General features: G+C 42.4%; 1 protein-coding gene and 1 long non-coding RNA gene across 3 annotated transcripts in view; both read left to right on the top strand.

The window, feature by feature from the left end:
- CHL1 (cell adhesion molecule L1 like) overlaps nucleotides 1–19,427 on the top strand; it is a 53,039-nt gene extending 33,612 nt beyond the window's left edge. The window contains exons 15-26 of one of the 2 annotated variants that reach the window (XM_066327165.1): nucleotides 1,083–1,184; nucleotides 1,396–1,593; nucleotides 2,742–2,812; nucleotides 5,403–5,625; nucleotides 7,143–7,258; nucleotides 7,537–7,741; nucleotides 7,972–8,094; nucleotides 8,746–8,925; nucleotides 15,006–15,167; nucleotides 15,799–15,930; nucleotides 16,684–16,756; nucleotides 18,903–19,427. In XM_066327165.1, the coding sequence (XP_066183262.1) occupies nucleotides 1,083–1,184; nucleotides 1,396–1,593; nucleotides 2,742–2,812; nucleotides 5,403–5,625; nucleotides 7,143–7,258; nucleotides 7,537–7,741; nucleotides 7,972–8,094; nucleotides 8,746–8,925; nucleotides 15,006–15,167; nucleotides 15,799–15,930; nucleotides 16,684–16,756; nucleotides 18,903–19,119 (1,802 nt within the window). In that variant the 3' untranslated portion in view covers nucleotides 19,120–19,427. The remainder of the gene's footprint in view (nucleotides 1–1,082; nucleotides 1,185–1,395; nucleotides 1,594–2,741; nucleotides 2,813–5,402; nucleotides 5,626–7,142; nucleotides 7,259–7,536; nucleotides 7,742–7,971; nucleotides 8,095–8,745; nucleotides 8,926–15,005; nucleotides 15,168–15,798; nucleotides 15,931–16,683; nucleotides 16,757–18,902) is intronic. The other variant, XM_066327164.1, reaches the window with a different exon arrangement.
- Nucleotides 1–25,675, top strand: part of LOC136366154 (uncharacterized) — a 232,092-nt gene that overhangs the window by 190,427 nt on the left and 15,990 nt on the right. The window lies entirely within an intron of this gene.

The raw sequence follows: 25,675 nt of genomic DNA, 5'->3' as shown, positions 1-25,675 counted from the left end.
TTTGTGCTCTTTTGCCTTGTTTATTGTATATGACAAAGGTCTTGGTGAAATAATATCATCAGTTATTTTCCAAGTGAAAAATTCAGGGGTTTTGCAATCAAGGACTTGTGGTCTGACTGAAGCACTAAATGGAGACATCAGATTAGGGGCAATTAAGAGTGAAAAAAATATTCAATTAGAACAATTCTAAGTATTTGTTGTGTGTTTAATGAACAAGTAGAGGGGTGAGAATATTTAAGATGCACCATCACCATCTTTAAATTAATATATTGAATTTTAACCAGCTGTGCTCCAAGGATAGAACAGCAACATGGCTGTAGATTAAATTGTGATTTCCTTTTTTTTCCCCCAGGTACAAGAGAAATAGGGAAAGAAATGCAAAGAAAGGAAAAAAAAAATCTAAATATAAACTTTTTAACTTCTTGATGTACCCTGAGATGAAAACTCAGTATTGTAATTCTAAAAAAAATCGCTACAAACACAGTAAATTTTTTTTCACCATGACAAAGGCAGTTGTGGTGGTGAAAGTCACTGGTTTTTCTGTAAGAAATGACATTGTCAGTCAAAAGTTTAGTTGGGACAGCATGAGTTGAGCTGGCAGGTAATAATTTCCCAATTCCCTGTTGATGTAGATCCCCATGACTGGGATAATGAATGTTCTCCTTTCACTCCCACCCTCAAAGCCAAGTTCAATAGCTGCCAGAGCTGCGTCTCCTCCCAGTTTGTCCCAGGGTAAATCCAAGTGATGCTGACACAGCATCCTGCCAGAGCAGTGGCAATACCCTTCAGTGATTCAGCAGATCTTGGGGCTGGTTTGGAAGGAAATTTTGTTGCTGCAAGCACAGTGATGAGGGTAGAGGGAGATGAATTCGAGAAGGATTTTGTGGTTTTGAGGGCAAAATCAGCACCAGAAGATTTGGGGTCTTCTAAAGCAGCTCCCACTTCCCACAATCTGTCCATCTTGAAATCAGGAGGTTTTTCACCGCCATCTTCACTGCCTGTGCTGTTCCAGCCCTCTGGAAGCTGCCAGGACAAACAGAAATACCTTCCTGTGCTCCTGACGCTTCTCCTTTGTTTCTCAGATGTTCCTGACCCACCAGAAGACCTCCAGCTCTCGGAGAACCAAAACCGGAGCGTTCGACTCTCCTGGAAAGCTGGGGCCAGCCATAACAGCCCTGTTAACGGTAGGGAAGGGGTTTTCAGCAGGATTTTTAAGGGCTGGTCAGAATTTTGGTTGTCCAGGACACAAGCCCTGCTGATGGCCAGATTTAATCACTTCCACTATGGCAGTTCATTTGTTAAGTTCATTTCCACCTGTGTTGCCCACACTTAAGTTGTATTTTTTTATCTTTTTTTTTTTTTCCTTTGTTTTTCTGTCTCTTTTTTCCTGCCCAGAATCGATCATAGAGTTTGAAGAGAACCACTGGGAGCCGGGGAGGTGGCAGGAACTCAGCAGAGTGCCAGGGAATGACACCACAGCCCTGCTGTCCCTGGCCCCGTACCTGAATTACCAGTTCCGAGTGGTGTCCGTCAACGCCGTGGGCAGGAGCCAGCCCAGCAAACCATCCCTGCGCTATGCGACCCCCCCAGCTGGTAAACCTGCCTCTGCATCCCTAAATATTGGTATTTTCAGGGTTTCTTTTTTAAGTTTCTGTACCCTCCCATGCTCCAGAGGGTGTGAAGAAATCAGGGTCGCCTGCACACTGCTCAGTGGCAGCCTCAGGGATTATAAAAAGTAGGTCTTGTGGTGGGAATTAACCTCCAGATGGTTCAAGGGGGCTGGAATAACCCTCAGTAATTTTGGTGGGGACAGGTGACCATTTGAATTGAGTGTACTAACCAAAACAGTGAATTTTCAGGGAGGTAAAATCAGCTGGAGGATGTCTCGTGACAAGCCATATTCTGATATTTTAGATATTAATGAGATGGGAACCCTGCTGGGAGGAATCCTGTAGTGGTTGGTAGAAAAGAGCAGCCCAGCAGTTGCACATGAAATGTCCAGGTGTTGTTTTGAGCATTTCATGTGCAGTTAGAAGAAATCTAAATTTTAATGACCCAACTTGCTGCACTGTATGAAATTCCCGAGGATGCCAAAGGGAGGACTCCATGCTGCTGGGTTTTCCTACACCTCCAGCACTGCGCTCTGCTGATTTTCCATCTTTTGCAGACCTCCATGGACAAACAGTTCCTGGAGAAGGGCTGGGTTTACAGGGAGCCTTTCAGGAGCACTAAGCTTGTCAAAAATCTCCATTTGCAGAGCATTCACTGGGGCAGAAAATGTTGTCTCCTTGTGAAAGTCATTTCAGAGGCCGACTGTTCAGCGCAGCATTTGCATTCCTTGGCATTTTCTCTCTTTTTTCCCCTATTTGCACCAATTTCAGGTCCTTCTTCAGCTTTCCAGCTGTGTGCGTGCCTCTAATGATGCACCTTCTGTTTGCTATCCCCACAGGGAGAAAAATCTCTTCCTCATAATCCCCCCACATCTGGTGCTTTCAAATCCAAAAGTCACAGTTCCATGTTAGCTGGTGGCCCCCTCCAACAGGGGCACTTAGGAATCCTAACTGCATAAACGTGTTTGGGTCCCATCAGCTTTGTAATTCAAGTAATTAATCTCCTGAACGTTCTTGGTTTAAGTGTCTGGCACTAATAGGGAAATTTCCCGGTCCCTTTTTGGCATTTAAAGGCTAAATGCAAATAAATGGGACATTGCAAACTAACCTTTGTCACCTGTGTGGTTTCAGCTCCAGATAAAAACCCAGAGAACATCCGAGTTGAAGCTTCTGAACCCAATGAAATGGTGATGAAATGGGAGGTAAGGCAAGATTAGCAAATCCTACAGGAATGATCCCTTAATCTTCTGAAAGGTGAATTTGACTTAAAGGTATTCTGGATTTTAAACCCCAGTATCATTTTTTGTTTTAAAAGACTGGGTTTTATGTCTGACTTCACAGGATATTAAAAAAATACACAAAATTCCTGTGAAGCGTAGTGAGAATTCACCAAAATTTGGCTTTCTCTGCTTCTTGTGCGCAAGAAACTGCTTCAAATAATTGTGATTTTATCCTGCTCTGCAATTAAAATTACCAGCCAGGCCCAAGGAGGGGATGGATGGCTCATGGCTTCTGCCCTTCCAGCCTGGAAGTTTAAAAACACCACAGAACTTTTGCCCAAGAGAACATGAGCTTGAATTTTTACACCAAGAACTGAAGGAATGTGGATAAACCTCCAAAGCCTGTGATGTGCATCAAAGGAATTATGTAAAAATCTTGAGGATGGTTTCCAGACTTCAAATTTCCTGGGTTTTAAGCCTCAAGCTTCTATGCCAGCAGTTGAGTTTTGTGTTCCTTCATTTAGTACAAATATCCAGAGCTGTGGAAGGAAGCAGGTTTTTGTTGAGGCTGGAATTGCACACACTTTGCATGAGATTTACTCTTCAATCTGCTGCTCCCAGCAAAGAAAAACAAATGTTTCCCCAGTGGGAGGTCATGGTTTGGTGTTTGATTGCACCCAAAAGGAGATGACCCTCAAGATCCATGGGCTTGGATTTATAAGGGATTTTTTAGCCCAGGGTCAGAGGAGACAATCCTGCCTCTCAGAAAAGGTTGGATTTGATCTTGGAGGTCTTGTCCAACTTCAATGAACCAGTGAAATGCAGAGTTTTAGTACCCAGTATGTTTACTGGGAAATACTGGGGTGGAAAACTCATCTTTGAGCACTAGGAACTTGACAATCAGACAGGGCTCTGACAGAGCAAGAGTGGAGGTGAAAGCTGAGCCTGGAAGGAGGGAATGGGATGGAAAGGCTTGGTTCAATCTTGTTGAATCATTAAAATGTTGTTAAACAGGATATTCATTTATTTATGGCACTTCCTGTGAGCTTTTCAGAGGAACTGCTGGGCACTGCACATGCTATTTCTGACAGACAAAGGCTGCAGAACGATGCTAATCTGCCTATTTTGGATTAAGAGACCAGCTGAGCTCTAGTGACTGGGATTTTCAGCCAAGGATTTGCAGCTTTAAGGGAGATCGAAATAGGAGTCAAGCAGTGCTGCAATTTAACTCTATACAATAAATAAATTTTTTTAGGAGGGATTTTTTTTACTCCTCCAGCTTCTCTTGCAAATCCCATTCCCTGGGATCTCTGCCATGGAGGTGGTGCCTGAGAGAAAGCTGCCCAATCTCCCAATTCCTTTGCCACAGACATCCCAAAGGTCCTCACAGCAGAATTTTTGCAGATCCCCCAAATCTAGGTCTCCCCATGCATGGAGAGCATCAAAGAGGAATCACTTCCTACTGATATTTGATGCTATTTCCTGTCAGACCTCTTGGGTACAAACCAGCTCTTCTTTATTTCATATTTGCCTATATTTAAATATTATTAAAAGCAGCCTATATGGTGAGTAACACCCACAGCTGTTTCAGTGTGCAGTTTTTTTGGTAGGTGATTTTTTAACTTTCTTAATTAAAGTAGTGCATTTTCAGAGAGATAAACTCAACTTGAGGATGTCTCATGACAAGCTATTGCTGTACATCTCCTAATATTTTATAAATCCATGTTAATTAGCTGGAAACCCCGCTGGGATGAATTCTCCAGCTGATTGGTAAAAGCAGAGTGGCCCAGCAAGTTGCACATTTAATGTCCAGGCGTAATTTCAAGCATTTCGTGTGCAGTTGGAACAAATCTAAAATTTTAATGACCCAACTTGCTGTGCTACATAAAATTCTGAGATAAAATGCAAATTTTATCTCTGCTAAAAGGTGCACACAGCCTTATGCCAAAGTGTACAATTCAGTTGTGCTGAAGGCGTGTGCTTTTACCTCACACAGGAAAACCTGTGGCAAAACAAAACCTGACGTGTGTAGGAGGCACAAATACAACTGCTGGCAATTAATCTGGATTTTAATCCAAGCCTTTCACCCTCCTTTCTCTTGAAGTCATGACATTGTTGTTCCAGTCATCCTCAAATTAAAATGACAGCAAAAAGCCAAAGTTTGGGGGTTTTGCCCCTTTTCTTTCCCAGTGTTTTAACACATTCCAAAATTATCCCCTGTAGCCCTGGTTCCATGTCTGAAGTGTTCTGGTTTTCTGAAATTCTTTTCCCAGGGAATTCTCTCTAAACAGGAGAAGTGTTTTTGTAACTGTAACTTTGTTATTCGTTCCTTTCCCTAGGAGGGACTTCTTCTTGAGTCCCTCTGGTCTGACCAATGTAATTGAAGAGGTTTGTCTTTGTTTCACAAATCAAATTGATCTGTGTAAAACAGTATAAAAAAAGTAATTTTCAGCCTTCTGAATCTCAGAGTCTGTGTCGTTGTGGTGTAAAACAGCATCAGTCCCCTTCCCCTCAGCTGTTGATTTGTGATTACAGCAAAGGCAGACAAAATCTCTTTTAACTTTTCCCCCAGCCCCTGAAGGCCATGGAGAGGAACGGGCCAGGGCTGGAGTACAAAGTCAGCTGGAGGCAGCGGGGTGTGGAGACGGACTGGAATGAGGAGCTGGTGAAGAAGCACTCCCTGAGCGTGAGGAACGTGCCCACCTTCGTGCCCTACGAGATCAAAGTCCAGGCAGTGAATAATTTAGGATCTGGCCCGGAGCCGAACATCACCATTGGGTATTCGGGAGAGGACGGTGAGTGGCAGAAACTTGCCTGGGAAAATGAGGGTTTCACAGAATCACAGAATCCCCAGGTTGGAAGAGACCTTCAAGATCATTGAGTCCAACCCAGCCCTGACACCTCAACTAAACCCTGGCATGAGTGCCACATCCAGCCTTTGTTTAAACACATCCAGGGATGGTGACTGCACCACCTCCCCAGGTAGATCATTGCAGTACTTTATCACTCTTTCCATGAAAAACTTTTCCCTAATATCCAACTTATATTTCCCTTGACCCAACCTGAGCCTGTATCCTGTGTCAGTTCTTGCCTGGAGAAAGAGGCCAACCCCCATCTGTCTGCAGCCACTCTTCAGGGAGTTACAGAGAGTTTCTTGTGCTCCAGAGGGCTGGGCTGTGGAGTGATGGATTAGGCAGCCCAGAGCTGCTGGAATACCAGTGCTCAGCCTGATGGGCTCCATGAGGCATGGACATGACCCATTGCTGGGTGCCTGAGTGCCAGCCTGCTGCAGTGTGAGGGTTGTTTTTGGAAAGGTCGCTTGGCCTCTCATTAATCTCGGTTGTTGGCTGAGTCTGGGTACTTGTTTCAAGGCCACAGTCTGGGAGAAGTCTCTGAAGTGTAGCAGTTGTGTTGTACTTGGTGGGAAAAAAAATAAAATAAATCAGTGGGTTCTCTGAGGCTTGACCCGACAGTTTAACGCTGTCAGAAGTTAAATACTCCAACAATTAGGGACAAACTCGCAGGCGCTGAGTGTTTGAGTGAATTTACAGACAATGCCACGTTCCCACGTGGGCTGGTGTTACCTTGTCCAGGAGTCCCTGAGGAGGGTGTCATCTTCTCCAGCCCCACGGTTCTCCACGGCTCCCAGGTGGAGTTTCAGTGCTGGAAATGCCCTTGGTGGTGGTCACCCTCCTACTGCCCACCCAGAGGTGGGAACAGGAAGGTCTGGTGGTGCAGAGGAGGTTGTGAATAAAGAGAACAAGAAGAAATAAACTCCACACCATGTTTATTTTCTTTGTCTCTCTGTGATGAGTCTAATTTTACATCTACCAGTGGAAAATCTTCCTCGCAATTCAGTTGTCAATGGATCAAGGCCTCCTTTTTTTCAGGCACTGTAATAGCTCTCTGTGTTATGCAGTGATTAAAATCCTACTGTTTAATGAGCTTAGTTGTAAAATGAAATTGATTATAAAAAAACCCTTTATGATTGCCTTCTTGAGTGCCGTGTTAATCATTTTTTTTTAAATTCTTCTCACTGCTGTAAGCATTGCTTGAAACAGGAAATCATAAATACTGGTGTAGAAATTCATGTGTCCCAGTGCACATGTATCCCAACCCTCAGCAGAAAAATACAGAAAAATAATGTTTATTGGCCCATTCCACCCACTGGATGCAGGTGGAATGGCTTTTTGCTTGCCTGCAGTGAGAGTGCATGAAGTGGCACAGCTGGAGCTGGAAAGCCAAGCCCTGGAGCTGTGAACAGTGTGAATTTTGGAAGTGTTTTTAACACCTGGGACTTTTGTTTTTACAGTTCCAGATGCTGCTCCTTCGGGCGTGTCAGTGGAGGTTGTGAACAGCACCCTGGTCAAAGTCTTCTGGTTTGGGATACCAAGGGACAGAGTTCGTGGGCACTTAAGAGGCTACAAGGTTACAAATTTCTTTATAAATGTTTGTATCTGGTTGAAAAAATTATTAAATGAGTCCTGGATTGCATTCTCGCATTTCTGGGAAGGTGAGAGAGACCATGACCTACTCATCCCCACACAATATAATTTATACTACAGACATAATAATAGAAATTAACATTATTACATAAAAATATTATTATATATAATATATAAGATTAATATATTATATACTATTATTATTATATATATAAAAATGTTATTCTAGAAATAATTACAGAAGTCCCAATCTCCTCACAGGTCAGCTGGTGGAAAACCAAAAGCATGCTGGATGGAAAAAGGCATCACCCAGAGAAACACTTCCTGACCTTTGTGGGAGATAGGAACTATGGGATGATTCCTGGCCTGGAGCCCTTTAGTGAATTCCGTTTGACAGTTTTGGCTTTTACCTCCAGAGGAGATGGCCCTGAGAGCTCCCCAGTGGTGTTTGAAACTCCAGAAGGAGGTAAGACAAGAGGAAAATACGGGATGGAGGGATATAAATTGAAATTGTCCTCGGGACAAGGTGAGTTGATTCCCTTATTTAAGGTGATAGTGAAAACTCCGTTATTAGTGGTAAACTTCACTTGAAAGGGGAGCTGTGGGTGTTGAGCTAAATGATATCCTCGTTTAACAAGAATCTGTGGGGACAGACCTGTTCACTCTCCTCTGAAAGCTCATCCCTGTGTCTTCCAGTCCCTGAACAGCCGCGTTTTCTCAGGATCCTGAACTTTGACAAGGAGTCAGTCACCCTGTCCTGGGGACTTCCCAAGAGAGCCAATGGCCACCTCACTGGCTACATTCTGCAGTACCAGATAAGTATGTGCCTGCTTTGCTTTGAGGTCACAGTTGGAACAGGATTAGTTAAGGAAAACTCTCAGGTGTGATGTGCACAGAGCTGCACTCAGCTCCCACAGCTGAAAGTTTTCCATGCACTTTTTTTTCCATGGAAGCTCCCACTGCTGCTTCCATTCTGCTCAGTGCATGTTTCCATGGATCTGATGATGTCTTGGAAGGCTGAGCTGAAACAGAGACTCCACAGAGCTGGAGAATAAAGTAGGGATTTATTGAAAGTCTTTTAGGATCCACCTTGGGCAGGACAAGAGCCTGGCCAGGGCTACACCCAAGGGGGACCCAAAATGGTCACAAAATGGACAAACAGTCACCAGGTCTCACACTTGGATCAGTTTTGGTCCATTTGCATCTTGGGGTTGAATTGTCCCATTCCAGCTCCAGGCTGTGAGGTCCCATCCTTCTTGTCCCTCCCTCCAGCCCACCCTTGGTTGTGCTTTGGGGCTGAAAGTTGTCCTTGGTGTGCAGCAGGAGAAGGATTTGTTTTGTGTCCCTGCTGTGTGCAGAGCTGAGTGACACTGACTGTGAGCTCAGAGCTGCCCCTGGGCACCACAGAACCTGGGATACAGGGGAGAGAAAATTTAAGGCACTGCTGACAGAGGTGTTTCTCCTTTGCAGTCAACGAGACACACGAGGTGGGCGCCCTGAGGGACGTGAGTGTCACCAACCACTCTGTGCAGAGCTGGCACCTGGCGGGGCTCAGCCCCAGCACCAAGTACAAGTTCTACATCAAAGCCTGCACGGCCAAGGGCTGCGGGAAGGCGGCCACCGAGGAGGGGCTGACACTGGCCCAAGGCAGTAAGTTCCACAAAATCCTGTTTGGTGTAGAAGAGCTCTAAGCATAGTGGGAAAATGTCATGTGTTGGTAAAACCTTACCAAGTAAGGGTTGTGACAGCGTTGTAAAATCATGGCTCAGGCCCGTTACTTCAGCTAAGTAAAAAGGACTATGGGAAAGTGACTGAGTGGAAAAATGTTTCTTATTGGTAAAAACTTTACAAAATAAGGGCTTGATATAAGGGCTTTGTTGCCCTTGTGAAATCATGGCACGGGCTTATTACTTTGGCTAAGTAATAAGTAACAAGAAAGGAACTGTGGGAAAGGGACTCAGCTGAATTTGCCATAGGAAAATAAAAGTTACATAACCATGACGTGCTCACATCGTGGTTTGTGGTGGTTGGTGGAATTATATTTGTTATACTTAAATGGAATGCAGCTGATAATGACCTAACTGCTTTAAAAAGCCTGTTTTTTGCAGTAAAGGACTCCCCTTTGCACCTGCCTGGGGATTCTGCATTATTCTGCTTCATAACAGAAAAACCCATTGGGAATAATCCAGGCTTGATGTTTTGTTTGTAATTAGGGGAAATAAGTTTGTTTTCCTTGCCATGAGAGCAGTCAATGGACTTTTTAATGTGGCCATGGTGTTCTTCAGGGAAGCAGAGCTCATCTGTTTCATTTTGCTGTGCAATCCTGTTTCTGTTCCCACCCATCAACTCCTTAAGCCATGCTGGAATAAGTGAATTGCATTCAGGCACAAGCAGAAAATTGAAGATGCAGATAATCTGTTCTCAGTAATATCATAAGAACAAATTCTGCCCGTGCATGAAGATGGGGGACTGCCAGCAATATCGGGGTCAGCTGTTTGACATGGCAAATCCAGATAAACATCAAGTTGACTGCTTTTGCTCTATTATTTATGATTATTTTATCTCAGACCAGGAGTGAGCATTTGTGTGCCACTTACACCCTGTGCTGAAACAGTGATGTTCAGTGATTTAAAGGAAAATCCCAAGCACTTATGATAGCTCATCTTTCACTTTCAGCTGAAATGAAATAAAATGTACTGTGCTCAGCAAGTCTGAGAACTCCACAGTACTGAGGAGCAGCTCCTTGCTATTAATCAGAAACCATTGCTGTGCACTTACCCCGGGGAAGGAGAAAGAGAATGTGATAAGCAAAAGAGTCTTGACTGCATCATTTTTAGCAAAGATAACAGTCTGCACCAATGTTGATGTAAAACAGAAAAAATGGCCTGTGTGCTGTTGGACTTCTAAGTTGCAGAATTCTTTTCAGTTACTGGTAAAACAGGTAAAAAGTGTTTTAAATCTTCATGTGCCAGTTCCAGATCCAGTCAGGAGCTGCCATTTGTTTTCCCAAGTAGTAAAACTCCTTCTCAACTCTCTTTTGGCCTCCAGTCTCGCTCTAGGATACAGGTACTCACCTGGTAGCAACTATTAATCACCATGACTTAAAATTTATTCCTCGTTAAGAAAAGATTTTTTTTTTTTTCCCCCAGGATAAAAATACCCCATTTTCCCCTCATTAGTTGCCTTTTCTGGCCTTCATTGGCCAACCAGAATAATGTGTTTTGACTTCCTGAAATAACCTTGTCATGGTTTGGAGATGTTGACATTAATTTTGTTCTCATTCTCTACTTTCCTAAACTCTGTTTCAGTGGTGGCAACGCCTGATTCTTGTGAAATATTCTTGGACTAGAGTAGTATAATTAATGAAAACCGCAAGGCTTCAGTGCTATGATTTATGTGTGCTCCTTGCTGCTTCTCAGGCCACCCTAAATTAGGGCGCTGCATCCGTCACTGAGATGCCATTAGAGTTCTGTGACATTATTTGCTGGCTAAATTGTTCGGATATTTTTCACCTAAACATGATAGGCCGGGGAAAAAAAAAATAAAAATCACTCTTTCAGTGACCTCCTTGGGGTTTTAAACTGTGGTTTGGGGAGCGAGGCAATTGCTCAAAATTAAAACGATCTCTCTTTTTGAAGGAGGGGAGTGATTTCAGAAGTCAGAGTTTATCATTTCAAATGACCCACGTAAATGACAGATATAAAATGTGGTGCCCTCTGAAATGAAACTCCGTGATGGAGCGCTCCAGGTTTCTTTGGGGGTTGATTCAGTGATTCTATAACCACTCTATTCCAGTTTAATAATAAACCCATAAAGCTCTCGTCGTTCGTTTTAAGGCTTTGGAAACTTCCACTGCTGCAGTTCAGCCTTTGCCACGGGTGTTTCAGAATTTCACAGTGCAATCTGCCAGGAAAGTGGAGATGTTGAGGTGGCAGCTCTGGATTCATTGACATTTTATATTTTTTTGTTTGTTTGTTTTTTACTTGGTCTCCATCAATGCTGCTGCTTTCATTTATTTTAATTTAAGTTATCCCTGCTACTGTTGTCTGGAATTAGAAAGAAAAGGGAATTTCTTTATTTAATACGTGTGAGGATTCATGCAGCACCACTGAAAACAAGTCTATACAGGGAAAGTAACTCAGATATGAAACCCTGATAGGCAACCTAAGGTCTTAATCATTTCTTGATAAAATGATTCTTGAACCTGAGCAAAAGGGAATTTGGATTGTACTACAAAATAAATAATAGCTTAATTTCTGTGGTTTCATCTTGGTTTCATTCCACAGAAGAAGGAATGTTCTCCTTAGAAAATGACTATAATCTCTGTCTTCACATTTTCAGGCAGTATGTCTTAAATGACCTCCAAACTAATTAATTTTCCCCTTGAAAATGTCAATTTCCCCAAGATCATTAGCCCTCAGAAACATTAACGCAAAATAACGTTCTTCCAGAAGTGAAAAGATTAATTTAACGTAGCAGCCCTCCTTTAACACAAAGCTCCTTTTCATCTTGTCACCAGTGTTGCTCGGGGATTACCAAACACGTGTCACATGTGGAGAATTATCATTGTGTGTCCAGAAATCCAAGCATTAATGAGAAATTCGCCCACATGAAGCCACGCAGTTGTGGGTTTATTCTCCAGAGAAGCCAGGAAATAAGAGTTCACCATTTTCATTATATTCCCAAAGGCTTTTGGAAAATCTTAGGGAGAGGGTCGTATCCTTCAGAACCAGAAGATCCATTTGGAACAAGACACGTGGGTTTATTGCTCTCTTTTGTCATGGGCACAGTGGAAAAAGGAATCATAAAATACCTTTCCTATATGTAAACCACTGGTGCTGTTATAACAAACTCTATTTGGTCATAATCAAGAAAATCTAATGAAACTAGTGAAAATCATCACCTCACCTAGAAATTTTCCTCAATAAACTTTACATACAACAGGTTGGCTAATCTCTATGATCTAAAATAATCCAAATTTAACATAGATTTCCTCCTGCACTGAAAAGCCCTTAAAAATGAAGGATACTTGTGCTGCATATTTATACATTTTTAATAACCAGGCAGCAGGGGAAAATAAATGGAAGTTCAACTTTGCATTTCTTGCAGCAGATGTATTTAGACAGGTATGGTTATAAATTAAGATGCTGCCCACAATTAGTATTTTGCTCTCAGGCTGCCAGGATTCTTTTTTATCTAAGTATATTTTATAACAGATGTGCTAACTTTTGGAGAACACTCTGGAAAATCTTTGGGGGTGGTTTCTATTGTTTTTCCCTTTATACCATAAGCTTCTGTAAAAAATGTGTGTTCTGTTCTCCTCATAAATCCTGGAGCCCTGTAGGAATATTGTAAAATTGCAGTTCAGTGTTTAATGTTCATGCAAGTCCCATGGTGTGGCTGATAAATAGTGGGGGAAGATGAGAAGTGCTGGTGATATGCCTTTATTACTAATGCTCCTTCTCCCTTATTGGAGATTAAAAACCCGACCCAACTGCTTTCAATTTTCTGCAGCTAATTCCTGCAGCTTCCAGGATGTTCCTGGCCTTCCAGAACGTGGAGCTTTGCCTTATCTCTGTGTCTTTGCTTTTATTTTTCAGGAGGCCACAGTGCTTTTTCTATTCCAGTCACTAAACCCACCCCCAGTAGCAAAGTTTTCTCCTCTGTAGGGCTCTTGTTGGCTGTGTCACACAGAGCAGGAAGAAATGGCATGGAAAGAAACCTCATCATCACCCAGGACACATTTTCTGAGTTTTAAAAGAAAAAAAAAAAAAATAAAGAGTGCTTTGGGATAGGAGATGAGAAATGGTAAATCCCCAGTGCTAGGTTAGGCTGGGCTCATCCTCATCCCAAATTGTGCCTCCCAGCCCTGAGCTGCTCCATGTGCCAGGGCAGTGGCAGCTGCAGCATCAGACAGAGCTGAGCAATAAGTGGACAGAAAAAGGGATTTTTTTTTCAGCCATCTCACTTCCCTCTTTCTGCTTCTCTGAAGAGCTGATGGTTCAGAAAGAGGCTGTCACAAGGTGGGAATAAATAGGGGAACAGAGAGGGACTGGTAAAGTTGCTTTAACTTTATGCACCATGAACCACCAGCCAGGAGCTCAAGGTTTAGGATTTGCTTCCCAGGAATTCGGGAGAAATCTTCCTCAGGAGGCTGCTGGTGTGAACACTTGGGATCAGGATGTTATCATGTCATGCACGAGTGTTATGTGGTATTTAACAGACATTGGGTGGAAGGTTCATGTTCAGTCCTGTTCCTTTATGGATAATATTCCCGTTTTTCTGATACCTTGATTTTAGAGCGTGTAATTAAAACATACCTGTGGTATCCCATCGCTTAATTTGCGGTTTGATTAAAAACTATAGTTGGGTTTCACTTCCTTCACTGAGCAAAAACTACCGATGGATGGATTAATTTATGCTAACGAGCTGTGCCTCAGTATCAGCAGTGTTTCAGCTGGATGTGTTCTCTCTGGGTCCCAGTGGTCTGCTCATTTAACTGCTGATTGTAATACATGGAGAGTTGCCTTGAAAAACTTACCCTGAACTGCTGCTTTGACTGTGCTTGGATTTATCTTAATATTTCTTTTTTTTTTTCTTTTTTCTCCCTTCAGCTGTCAACTCAGCCTTAATCTCCAGCAGCTTCTTGCTTTGCTTATTTACTAGTTGAAGTATTAATGAGCATTGTTGCCCTGTCAGTGCTAATTGGCCGAGTAGTTTTCAGATTATGCTTTGTGCTCAAGTCTTAGTTTAGATGGCTTTGGACACAACAGGCAAATCAGATGACTGAGAATAATTAAAGAATTATTTTTATTTAGTGCAGCCCCCCCAAATTTCTCTGCTGCCATCGAGGACAGGGACAGCTCCCATGTTTTTAGAGATCCTTCTGTGTCACACACAGTTCTGAATTTCCTGAGCAGGATGTTCATGTCCAGGCTGTGATTCTCAACTGCTCTAATGTCCTTTTTCCTGCTTTCCACAAAGGCTGTTCTGAAAAATCTTATTTAATGCCCACAATCTGAGTGCAGACGGGTTTATAGGAAGTGTTTTGCCACAAACAAGGTTCCATAACCAGAACTACAGGAATTTACCTCCTCCTAATTGAATATTAAACTCATCAGCAGCGCTTAAATGGCTGAATATCCATTTGGAACCAAATTGTTGAGTTGTTTCTAAACCTGTGCTTTGTGCAGGCATTGTGGAATTTAAAAGGACACAGAAAATCACTGTCAGGAGAGAAGCAAGGACAAATCCTGCTGTTAATTTTTTTCTGGGAGACATACAAGAATCCATATCCTGCTAACAAGCTGTCTGTGCTTCCCTGCTGAGTTCAGTTCAATGGGAGAAGCATCAAACTCCAGATTATCCATACAAAGCGAGCCCGTTTGCAAGTTGTAATTTTTTAAGCACGCATTAGTTAAAGCAGATCCATAATCCCCCATCAATATTAACTTTCATCCTGGGAGATATACAAACCCCCTTCCTAAACATCGGGATTACTCCAGTCTGCTGTTGATTTCATCTGCTGGAACATTAAAAACCAAACAGAGGGGCTGTTCCAGGGGGTATTTTTATTTTTTTTTTCTTGCTTTGGAAAAATCTGATTGCCTGACGCCGAATGTTTAAAATGTGGTGCTGTATTTGTGTGTTGTTTTTAACTGTGCATTTCCTAGGCCCTTTTTTCCACGAATGCCATTAATCCCTGTGCCTTGAATGTGTGCATTCCGTAGGTAAAGGGAGCGGCAGGATTTCAGACGCAATAAAGCCCACCCCAAAGTTTCAGCCCAGCGAGGCCCTTGAGCCTGGCACTGAGTACACAATCCGCCTAGTGACTAAGAACTGGGTGGATAACAATAGCATTTTTGAAGATGTAATTGAGACCAGGGGGAGAGGTGAGACACGAAGCCCTTCGAGGCGCTGAGCGTTTGTTTTCCTGTGTGAGTCGGTGCTGAGGTTCCATCCTGTGCAGTGTGAGTGTCCCAGACTCATCCTTCCCTGCTCTGGGGTTGAGGTTGGCCCTTGCAGTTGAATCCCATGGCAGCACAAACACATCCAGGTTCTTGGCCGAGTTGCTCTACAGCAACCTGGAACAATCCCAAACCTTTACAAAGCCGTGCGATGTGAGAGGGCAGCCGTGATAAAACTTTTAAGTGGCCAGTTTGGTGATTTGCGTGTTCTGGAGGCACTTTTATTTTTATACCTCTCTCTCTTCCGCAAAACTGCTTTTTGCATGAGAGGCTTTAACAACTCCGTGCTCAGCTTTCCTGTGTGGTGCTAATCCTGTGAGTCAACTGCTCTCTCAGAGCCACCTTGCCAAGTGTCTGTGTTGTCCCTTGTCACCCCTCCACTCCCGAATGTCGCACTCCGGACACATTCCAGCCTCTTGTTGACCACCATCAGTAGCGAGAGACTGATTCCATTAAGATCCAGAGAGGAACGTGCTGTGTTCGTGTTATCATGGGGTGCTGCCGTTTTCCCTCTGGTTAATTTTCTCCCTTTTTCCTCCTCTCCCACCTCCCCAAGCCTACGCTGGCATTTACGAGGGGATTTCCACCCAGGGCTGGTTCATCGGGCTGATGTGTGCCATCGCCTTGCTCACCCTGATGCTGCTAACGATCTGCTTTGTCAGGAGAAATAAAGGAGGCAAATATTCAGGTAAAAACAGATTGATTGTCCTTTCCCTGCGTTCACATGTTAATAACTACCATCCTTCAGAGGTTTCTCTCTGGGGGGACCGCGAGGCCGCCAGCACAAACATCCAATTAGGGTTTGTAGCTTTTGATAAATATCCACTGAAGGGGTTTTAATGAATGGGAGTGGAGCTGTGTGCTGGTCACAGAGCCTGCAAAGGCCTTTCCCAGCACTCCTGGAATATTCCAGCATTTCACCCAGCGGGATCCTTGCTGTCAGGACTCCCTGCTCGCTTTCCACCTGGGAGCTGCTGCTGGACACTGGGACAGAACTTCCACATGCAGCTTAACGTGGGATATTTTGCTAAAAATTGTAACTTTCCAAAGAGTGGCAAAGGATTTAGGTAAATGCATTGAAGTAGGAATCTGGTTGCCCATAGAGGTGGTGGATACTCCATCTCTGAGAACATTCAGTACCAGATTGGACGCTGGGGCTTGAAGACCCTGGGATAGGGAAGGTGTCCCTGCCCACGGCAGGGGTGGGAATTGATGGGCTTTAAGGTCTCTTCCCAACCCAAATCATTCCATGATTCTATAAATACTTGCTTATAATAAACTGGGGAATGGTCCCAAACTCTTAGAAGTTCACAGGTTGTGTCCAGCCAGCTCCAGGCCAGGCTGGAGGTGATTGCAGATGATTTTCCCATTCCCCCTGGGAAAAGAAAAAATCCATGGCAGAACACAACACAGAGATCTGTCCTTTATTTTATTTGCACAGTGAAAGAAAAAGAAGATTTGCATCCAGATCCCGAAGCTCAATCAATAAAAGATGAAATCTTTGGGGAATATAGGTAAATAGGACCTGCTTTCACGAGCCTTTGTGTTTCTTGGGGTTTTGTTTGTTTCCAAATGCCATCATTATTTCAGGACATTTTTATGGCATGCGATTAATGCTGTTTTTCATTTTCAAAGCAAACCTCATAGGAGTGGATAAGAGTAGGAATATAAAGGTATATCCAGTATATTTCAATCCATCCAAGCTGGGATATGAGGAAAATGTTGATGTATTGGTGGTAATTTTTCACTTTTTTTTTGTTGGGCTTTTTTTATTTTTTTTTTTTAATTAGCATTGTATGAATAATGTAAATATATATGATAATTTGGGGTGCTGCTGAAAAGCCCACTGAAGTCAATGGATTGAATTCTGTGGCTTCAGTGGGTTTTTGAAAGTCAGACCCAAATCATGTAATATGGGGAATGGTCATTTTGGGGAAGAAAACAAAGAAAAGTTTGGAATATGGGAACGAATATTAAAAAACCCAAACACCTCTCTACAGAAATCCCTGTAGGAGAATTGGAATAACCACTTTGGCTGTTTTAAAATAACTAAAGCTTCTAGCAATATATAAATGTGATATAAAGAAAAACACACAATTATAAAAACCATGCTGGAGAACTGGTGTTGCTGCCCCTTAAAGAGCATAAAATTGCTGTTGAAATCCCACTTATATATCCTACATTATTTGTACTGGAATAGGGGCTTCTTTTTTTTTTTTTTTTTTTTTCTGCATAATTTCATCTTTATTTAATTTTTAATGCTTTCTAATGGGACAAATATTTAGAAAGGTAAGAAAGCCCTGAGGTTAATAACTTTGATTCCCCCTCCTTTCCCCCTGAAATCCAAATTAGTCTTTTTTTCTGAAGAGGAATGCCCTGTGCAGAAAAGTAGTGAGGGTTTGGGGGTTTTTTGTGTTATTTATGCACATATTAAGTCCATCCTGAAAAAATGAAGCTCAGGTTCATTTCTCTGTCCTCCTTTAGATAAAATTGCCAAAGATTTGACACTGAGCTGGCATTAGCAGCAAGGGCTGTACTTGAATAATTATGTCCCTAACCCAGAGGCCTAATTTAGTGGGTTTTTTTATATAATCTTCTAATGTTTTTGCAGTCCCCTCAAATGTCCTGTTCAGGCTGTTCTTGCTCCTCTTCTGTGGTGCCATTAGGAGGAACGGCCAGCAAAATTCCCCTTTTTTCCCAGAATTTTGGTGGCAGGCCTGTCCTTTTTTCCTGGAATTTTCCCTGAACAGACACTGCAAATGCAGACTTTCATTCTGCTTTGGTTTTTCCCAGTTCTCTCCCTTTAGCAGAGGCGAACTCCAGTGAGATAAATGCCAGTAAGATAAAATAATAGTAGAGAAAAAAGAAAAAAAAAAAAAAGAAAAAAAAAAAAAAAAAAAGGAAAAGTACCTTTATTGGTCATTTAAACTCAAGGAGATGCCCCCAAAGCAGTGAGATGTGACCCACTGATGTGACATCACTTCATCCACCCACCTCAAAAGGAAAATTAAATAAATAGGTCCTGAATGTTGCCTAGTGGTTTGTAAAATGAAAAGTGTCACTCTGTGAGGTTCCAAATACTTTTGGAACAATGTATTTTGGAGCAAAGACATCAGCCCTGGTGGCTGGAACAGAACCCCTCCAACCCTTTCCAGCATTCCCTTCCCCTTCCCTTTCCGTCCATTCTGTCTGCTCAAGGCAAAAAGGGGGAAAAAAACCCAAATAGATGAATATTGATAAGGCCCATTAACCAATTAATTGGTTGGAATAAGGACAAAACCCCGTGTGGGGGAGCTGGGGTTGTGTGGACATCACCCAGGGCAGGGCTCAGAAGTCACATCACCCTCACTGGTACCTTCACACCACCCACACGTCCCTCACTGTCCCGTTCCCTTTCTGTCTGCCCAAGGCAAAAAGGGGAAAAAACCCAAATAGATGAATATTGATAAGGCCCATTAACCAATTAATTGGTTGGAATAACGACAAAACCCCGTGTGGGGGAGCTGGGGTTGCATGGACATCACTCAGAGTAATACTCAGAGGTCACATCACCTCACTGGTACCTTCACAGCACCCACTGTCCCCTTCCCAAGGCAGGAGCAGGCTCCCTCCCGGGCGGCGACAGGCGGATTTTTGGAAAGGCGTCTCTTTGTTTTGTAGTGACAGCGATGAAAAGCCGCTGAAAGGCAGCCTGCAGTCACTTAACGGGGACATTAAAGCCACTGGAAGTGCTGATAGTCTGGTAGATTATGGCGAAGGGGAGCATGGCATGTTCAATGAAGATGGTTCATTTATTGGAGCTTATTCTGGATCTAAGGAGAAAGGATCAGTGGAAAGCACTGGGAGCTCTACGGCAACTTTTCCTCTCCACGCCTAAAACCCCTGGTGGTGAATTGTGAGATTTCTCCTGGTTAGCTCCCCACAGTTCCCACCTGTGCTGGGGAGCAGGGCGCCACTTGAGCCAGTCAGGAAAATCCTGACATCCAGGTAACGCAACAACGAGTCACTGCCACTATAAGATGGGTTTTCCGTCCCGATTTCTGTGTGTTTTCTTCTCAATAAAACAGGATAATCCTTTGTTCTACACAATGTGTTAGTCTGAGCAAACCAGAGTTTCTCAGTGGTACATCTGGATCCTCACCTGCTGCTCCAGGTGTTCCTTAGGCTTGGGATATGTTTCTCTGTGTGATAGTTTTGCCCTGTGTGGCTGTTGTCACGGGTGTATGTGTCAAATTCCCTCGGGGCCTTGGTTATGACCTCGAGGTTATGGCAGCAACAGAAACCAGGTCACTCTGCAAAGTGACACAGCGAGGAAAATTAGAATTTGAAATACCAGAGAAATATATTCTATATATTGTATAATTTTTCCCTTCAAGAATTAAACTCCTTTGTGTATGATATTGAAAAAAAACAAAAAAAAAACTGTTTTAGTGGTTACAGCTGACTTCAGTTACCAATACTTAGAAATGCAGCTTTACCCACAGGAGAGTGTGGGTGAAGCTGCTGCCCAGTAGCTGGCACTATTTCCTTAAATAAGTTAAGCTGCAGCTCTTTCCTGTGGCAAGGCAAAACAGGGTTCCCATCCGCCATCACTCGAAATATTTTTCATTTTTCCCAGCTGCAAGCTGCATTTCTAAGCAAACTCCTTGGTGTCTGTCTCATATCTGTATATTTGTGAGCTAGCCAACATTTCATGGAGACGTTGTACATATGATATTAATATTGACACAAGTCCAGAGCAGCCTGGTTTTATTTTGTACTGAGACACGTTGCTAGCATGGGTCTGTATAGCTGTGTAGGAATGAGTAGAATTGCTTCTCAATATGGATTTTGGACCAGCAGAATTAGTTTTCAGAAGGAGTTGTGTGTATAGGAATCATCCAAACCTCACACCATTCAAGCATCACCTGAACTCGACCTACCTGACTTTCCAAGAGCTCATTTCTTTTCAGCCTATTCGCTGTTAAATAAACAAGAACAAAAGCAGAGAGAAAATATTGTGATAGGGTTTTTTTTTTGTGTGTTTTGTTGACTGAATGCTGGTTTAAATCTGGTTCTTTGCCTCTCCAACACTAACTCAGCCGAGCTGTACAGCACATTTTTTGGTCTTTTTGTACTGGAATCTCCTGAATCTCTTTTTAATAGCATTTTGTAATTTTGAATCTGCTGGTTTGAGTAGAGCATCAACCGTGGCTTCGTTTCTTCTGTCACTCCCCTTATAAAAGTCTTTAAGTAGTTCCTGCAGGAGGAATGGATCCGAAAAGCTGCTTGGCATCGTGATAGCAATTAGGCAAATATCCCCAAATGGCTCCTCCATTATTCAATGGAAGAAAGAGAGGGAGCAAGAATTACTCACGTGCTTCTGAGTTTCCAGCAAGGGCTACAGTTAAGCCCAGGGAAATTCAGATTTTTTCCCTGTGGATCCCACACAGTTCCCCTCAGGCTGGGGCTTCTCCTCAGAGCTCAGCAGTTTCTGGAAGTCTTTGGTGCTCAAGCTTCTGCTTATCTGTGCCTCTTTTTGGGGTTTTAATTGGAGCTTTTAAGGGCTTTTTCTGTAAGCTCTGTTTGGGAAAAGCAAACCCCAAGCAGCCACCCCAAAAGTCCCGTTCAGGCTGTGCCTATGAGCATAAAATGGTGAGTGGAAATCTGCCCTCAATCAAAAATTATCCCATTCCATATCAGTGACCCACATTATTCACTTTTACCTATAAGGTTCTATTTTCTGGGGTTTTTTTGTTTTGTTTTGTTTTTTGTTTTTTTTACTCAATCCAAACACAGAAAAAGTTCAAAACTCTTTTAATTTTGAGGGGAAAAAAAAAGTGATTTTCCAAATAATTAGAGAAACATGAAAATTGGCGTCTCAAGAACAGAGACATTTCCCAGCAGCATTTTTATCTGCTGACTCGTGTCTGCTGCAGCCCAAACCAGATAAAATCTCAGAGCTGATTTGGTTTGTGATAAGCTGCTGCTTGCTTTGGGCTGGTTTTAGTATATTTCCTTTGGGTATCATCTGCAGTAACCAAAAGTCTTTAAAAATTAGGGAATAAAAGTGGGATGAGCTCCCCCAAATCCTCCCTTTGGGCTGTGGGTGGCGGCACACACCCATCACATTTTTCCTGTGGGTCACTGCAGATAAACCAGACCCCCTAAAATACTTCTGTTAGACAAAGTTAAACTTCTCTGTCGAGTTTCAGACCGTTTTAGTGGGCATTAAATGCTGCAGAAATGGATGTAAACCCCCTTGGGGCAGATCCTGCCCTGCTGCTGCTGAGAGGTGTTTGTGATGTGCTGCTGGTGCTGCTGCTTTTCCCACTCCCATTTTAATTCACAGCCTTAAATCTTCGTGTTGGTGTTTCCACGATGCCTCAGGACCTTAAAAAAAAAAAAAAAAAAAATCCAACAGGGAGGAAATGATGTGCAGTGGAACCTGGATTTTTGAACACGGGTTTTGAGGAATATGCCCAATGAATATTAAACAAGTGGCTCAAACTCCCAGGAAATCTCACTCACCTGAGCTGTTTTCTCTTCCCCAATCATTTCTTTTCCTTTTTTCCCCCTGCACTGAGATTTTATTTTCTGCTGTAAAGTTACTTGGAAAGTGCAGGATAGTGATGGGGTTTTTTCAGACTATTTTTTTTCAAAAGTAAATTAGCAGCTGAGGTTTTCCTGAGGAGTTTTTTGCCATTGCAAGGAGCTGGGCTGTGTTTTTGTCTTGCTCTGTGACAGGTGAGAGGAAATGTGACCATGTGGCTCAATAAAAGCGTCACCAACTGCACTGCAGAGTTGGAAGAGACACACAAAGTCATCAAAATCCAACTTCTGCCCCTGCACAGGACAGCCCAAAAAAATCACACCTTATTCTGAAACAGTGCACTGAGTATTAAATCCCTGTGCTGGTTTGTTTGGGACTTTTTTTGGATATTTTTTTTCTTTCTCTGGCCAGGAGTGTTTATTAAAATTAGCTGCTGGAAATCTGTGATGATTTCATTAATTAACACCTAGCAGGGAATTCCAGCCTGCCTGCTGGGAGGAGGGAGTCCAGCCACGGGAGCAGAACAGGGAATTATCAATTCTTTTGTGCCATGGCTTGGGTTCCATTTGGCTCTGACACGTTTTGCCTCAGTCCAAAGGGGAAATGGCACTTTCAGATTTGGTATCAAAGCCAAGGCAGGATGAAATTCCAGCCATCAGGGAGGAGCCATTTCTCTGACCCCACAAATCCAGGTTTGGGGATTTAAGCAGCCTCTGGAAGAAGAGAGGGATGGGTCTTGCTGAAAAAGTTGGGAAATTTTGACTTTGCATAAGATTAAACAAATAAAATCAGCTCTTCCTAAATAATGGGGGGAAAAAAACTCCCAACCCTCTGTCCTTTCTCCCAAGGAGATTCCCAGAGCAGCATAATTTTCATTTTATATAAATTAATTTTCCTCTAATTTTTATATATATACATACACATATGTATAAAAATGTAATTACATCATCAAGAAGTTGCAGGAACAGCCCCAGCTTCCCTCTCTGGCAAAATTCAGGGATCCAACCTCCAGGAACTCTCGTGGCTCTGCACTCCAGCAGGATAAAAGTGCAGCACTGGGCACCAAAGCCCTGCTGGGCCTGGAGCTTTAGGATAAGCAGAATTAGGAATCAAATCAGAAAATTACTTTCCCTCTCTTGATAAAAATCGTGTGTTCATGTAAAAAAAAAATAAAATTAAAAAACCTTCATTGTAACTCACATTTTAAGTGGATCTAATTAGCAAATCATTTAATGATTGATATTTGTTGTGATTTGTTTTCCTGTTACACAAATTCCAGTGAGTAGCTCTTTTCCTGGTAACTGCTTCCATTGACTGAATGGCTTCAATCCAGTGCACCAGAGGTTTTCATCCAAGTTTTCAGGCCAATATTATTTTTGACATGAAAACAAGTAATAGCACAATACTTCTATATTTAAAATAAATAATAAAAAAAGAAGTGGAGTTTTTAAACAGTGATTCCACATTTTGTAAAGAAAAGTTGGAATTCCATTTTCACTGCTCCTTGAGCTTTTGAGAGGAAACCTCAGCATCATTTTTCACAGCCATTGTTTTGCAGATGAAAAGTGTTACTTAGGGTTTGCTTTTTTTTTTTTTTTTTTTTTTTTTTTTTTTTTTTTTTTTTTTTGCTTACCTGTAAGAACAGATAGAAAAAAAGGAAATTCTTCATGGAGAATTCCCTTTGTTTGCCAATGGATCACACCCTCAGCTGCATCTCTGTCAGCGTTTGTGACAAAAAAATAAAAATACACCTAAAGGTACAAACCAGGCTGGAGTAACAGGACATGTTTACATTGCAGCTCTGGATCTCTCCTGTCAAATCTCAAGTGATCTGCACTGATTTGTTCTGTTTCCAGGCAGGAGCCCCTCGGGGAGGGGTTGGGGTTTGAGCCAAAGCATTCTGTCTGTTCATTTTTATTTTTAATTATTATTATTGTTATTATTACGGTTCTGACTTTAAACAAGAGACTTTGTAATTTCACGAGAAAAAAAAAAAAAGATCAAAGCAAATGTGGTTGTCACCATCAGGACGTTACTGTTTTTTTTTTTTTTGGGGAGCTAAATGTTAGTGTGCATTGATTAAAGTTTAGAGGAACGTGTTGTACTGTAGTTGCTGTTTGTACCGCGCAGATGTGCACGTACATGGTTTGGAAAAGATATTTTCATTTTACATGAAATACAACTTTGCTAATAAAAGTTTGACTTGATGTAATCTTCAAAAGCCTCGGCTGCAATCTGCAAGTTTCTTTTTGTTTGATTTGGGGGGTTTTGTTTGATTTTTTTTTTTCATTTGACGCTGTTTATTTGCTGGGAATCTGATTTAATTGTGACTCACAGCCCTCTCGAGGCTGTGACCTGTGAGGTCTTTTTTTTGGTTTCACACTGAGGTTGAGCTGCCCTTGGTTTTCACTGGGAATCTCAGACACCATGGATCATCAGCTATGACACCAAAGCAGGATGAAGCTGACCTGCAAAGAGCCTGAATTCAAATTCCTCAGTGATTCCAGGTGATCCTCTCCTGGACCAAACCATCACCCTGGATATTGTGAGCATCTCTCACAGGTTTGATTCACCCTGTTAGCAGCACGCAGAGTTTCTACTCCTCTTCATTAAAGATCACCAGAATATCGATAATCTTATAAATACCCAGGTGCACACAAACCAAATAATACGGTTTACGGTTTTATTGTGTTTTTTGTTTGTTTGTTTGTTTGTTTGTTTGGGGTTTTTTTTGTTGTTTTTTTTTTTTTTTTTTAAGGAAAACTTCCCTTGTCCTTAAAGTCTGAAATCTATATGTATTCATTTTATAGGAATTCAGCAAATGAGCTTTGTTTGCCAAGGAAAAGACCTTGGTCCTCTCATTACTCCCCCTGCCCATCACCAATAAACTGTCCTAGGATTAATTCCACTCTGTCTGTGCATGGGGAAGGTTCTGCAGGTGAACACAAATTCACCCTCCTGATACCTGGAACAGCCAAACTGAGGACCCATTAAAGAGCAGCAGACAAATCCATGGCAGCTGATATTGCTGAAAAATCCCTTTTTTAATGTATTTTACAGGAATCTGAAAGATCTGGTTGATGCTCAAGTGTGTTGAGCATCACCCTTGATGCTGGTGTGGCTTCTGTGCTGTTTGAGTGTATTTAATTGAAATATTCTGTGCTGTTCTGAGTGCATTTCACTGTATTTCAGTGAAAGAAATTCTCCTCCTCCTTTGCCATGGGTTTTTAGCTGCTTCACTTCAGCAGGAAAGCTTCAGGACATTTTTTAATGCATTCTTCACCTGCAAGAACTGAATACCCTCAGTGGGAATGCAGGCCTGTGCTAACAGGCTGTCACCTTTCAGGGAGGCATCAAGGGCATCCCAAGAAGGTTTTATTATAATTCATATCCTGGAATAATGAGATTTACACTTTTCTCAACAGCATAATGGGGAGGAGAAAGTCCTACAATCATGTGCTTCACTGGAGTGAGGATAAAGGTGCTGCTGCCACCAGCAGGTGTGTGGGAGCAATCTCACAGAAGTTTAAGGATAAAATACGGGATTTATTTTCCCCTAAGAGGCAATTTATATGGAACATGCATTAAAAAATATATTCCTGGACTATTTAGAATGAGAGTAAAGTAAAAACTTCCAGTGGTGCAGGAGCTCTGGTTAATTATGTATTATTTGGAAAAGACTTGATGTTTTGCTTTTGGGATAAAGTCGTCATTGTTAGGCCTGTTTCAGAAGTGAAATGAAGAGCAGCATTTAACTCTGCTCTTCAGTCTCCCAAGGAAATGTCACCACTTTTCCACTTCAGCATCTGGTGATCAGCTGGGGACGCAGAGAAGTCCCTGAGTCACCCCCAGGGAAACACCAGCGCTCTCACTCTGCTGAAATGTCTGAGCCCTGCACATT

This window comes from Sylvia atricapilla, chromosome 11 (assembly GCF_009819655.1).
Source record: "Sylvia atricapilla isolate bSylAtr1 chromosome 11, bSylAtr1.pri, whole genome shotgun sequence".
Classification (NCBI taxonomy): domain Eukaryota; kingdom Metazoa; phylum Chordata; class Aves; order Passeriformes; family Sylviidae; genus Sylvia; species Sylvia atricapilla.
This window is presented reverse-complemented; position numbering and strand designations above follow the sequence as displayed.